The 1965-nt window shown below is 34.1% G+C and overlaps 1 protein-coding gene across 3 annotated transcripts in view; it reads right to left on the reverse strand.

Annotated features, from left to right (window-relative positions):
• LOC108358715 (autophagy-related protein 9A-like) overlaps nt 1-888 on the reverse strand; it is a 244591-nt gene extending 243703 nt beyond the window's left edge. For all 3 annotated transcript variants that reach the window (XM_017610180.1, XM_017610179.1, XM_017610178.1), the window contains exon 1: nt 707-888. In XM_017610180.1, the coding sequence (XP_017465669.1) occupies nt 707-710 (4 nt within the window). In that variant the 5' untranslated portion in view covers nt 711-888. The remainder of the gene's footprint in view (nt 1-706) is intronic.
• Nucleotides 889-1965: the final 1077 nt, after the last annotated feature.

Below are 1965 nucleotides of genomic sequence, written 5' to 3' on the forward strand. Positions count from 1 at the left end.
ATATAAAAGTATGCACAAATGCTTTTTTGTTAAGGAAACCAAGTGGAACGACTTAAGAAATTTTAACAACAAATAACTTATAAACAATGATATTATTTATATTTTTTAGTTATACATGTTTTAGAGGATACCTCCCTTAACATACTGACCAAGTTTCATTTGTTAATTCCACCTGGTTTTCTCAAAACACAAGGTGCGGCTGACTACTAAAGCCCACCCTCGAAGGAGATTAGGACTTAACCCAAATGTTATCTCAGCGCTATTATTATTGGCCCATGAGTCCGCTATTCAATCCTTTCAACCTAAACCAATAGTTTTTACATTACAAACCGTTTTTGCATAGCAACACTATTTTTGTATAGGTCAAAGCAAAAGTTCTTATAAGGCGTCGCGAAGCAAGCCAGGCATTTGCTAGTTATTGAATAATGTTTTTGTTTTCATAAATTGATGTAGTAATCATACTACCACCATTTTAAGGCACCCTTTATCATTGCAGAAAATAAATACATATACATACACATAAACATACAAAAATGCACAATTACGGATGTTTATGCTTGGACCATATAACTAAAAACTATTGTATTATTGGCTTTTGTTTGAAATATACGCACAAAATATAAAAAAACCCCTCTTTAAGACTGGATTTATAAATTGCTTAGAATTATACCACAATTAATACTAACAGCAAAAGAACCATACTTACCCATAAATGTATCTATTTCTTGGTTATAACGAAACTTTTATTGCCGAGCAGAAATTACACAATTCCAAGCTCATTTATAAGCAAAATATTTACGACTTAAATAAATACAATTGCGATAAAAATTACTATATGCAGAACTATGTTTATAAAGACTATGATTATCTACAGCTGTTTTCATAAAGTTGCCACAGTAGGGATAACTTTTGTACCAATAAAAAGCAACTAAGCTACCGGACGTAAAAAAATAAATGAAGGTATATATTATAGGCAGTTTACAGTATGCAATAAAGGCAGTTGAGTTGTAAACCCCTTTTTTGGTAATACAGCGTTTTTGCTGCATTTAAAATGCAACATTTAGCGCTTTCGAACATATTTTTTCGAAGAGTGTGCATGCTATCGCATTTAGCAAATGTAAATTTAAGCGAGTTCGAAATCGTATGCTTTCGACAAAGAGCCGTGTTCCAGTCGCTTATTCAGATCCGTATCTATTACGATCAAATCTCACGGAAAAGATAATGTGCAAAAAACCCTACTGAAAAAGAAAAATTACATTTTAAACCAAAAATTCAATACAAAAACTCGAATTGTTTTAACCATAACCAAAAATTTGTTTGTGTATGTATTAATTCCCTGCAAAAATGGCGACTACTCGATGCATGCGTGTAAAGAGTACTCCCTAAGGACCAAGGAGTACGCCAAATTTAAGCACAATTCATATAAAAAATATGGTCCAATTAACATTGCGATGTCCTAGGGCAGGACCATATACTCCATCCCTGCATTACATCAGAGTAGCGCAAAACTACTCCAACATATTAACAATGGCATTGTTGTTATATTTTTTCGTTTGTACACGCTTTTGTTCTTCACTTCTCAAATGCTTTTTCGAAATTAATAAAAACCAAGACAAAAATTAAAAATTACATGTTGCCTCTGACGGCATTCGAACCCGAACATGCTGGGAGCTAAGAACTAACAGCGAGCACCTCTACACGTTCGGCTACAGCCAGACATGCAAATGTGCTTTCAAATGCTCAACTTCAATTACATTTCGTTAAAACACGAGCAGTGATAGGATAACAAACAATAAGCTGGCGCAAAGACACGAGTTGGTCCGCTACAGCATGACAGAGGTACACTTTTGTAAGTACTCCAATTTACCACAAATAGACTACATGGTCCCACGATTTTTGCAGGGTTTGTCGCTGCTGTCAATTAAAATTTCCTCACTTCATTAGGAAACAAAACAAACAGAGTTG

Source organism: Rhagoletis zephyria, unplaced genomic scaffold, assembly GCF_001687245.7.
Source record: "Rhagoletis zephyria isolate East Lansing unplaced genomic scaffold, Rhagoletis_zephyria_1.1 Rzeph_scaffold_00287, whole genome shotgun sequence".
Classification (NCBI taxonomy): Eukaryota; Metazoa; Arthropoda; class Insecta; order Diptera; family Tephritidae; genus Rhagoletis; species Rhagoletis zephyria.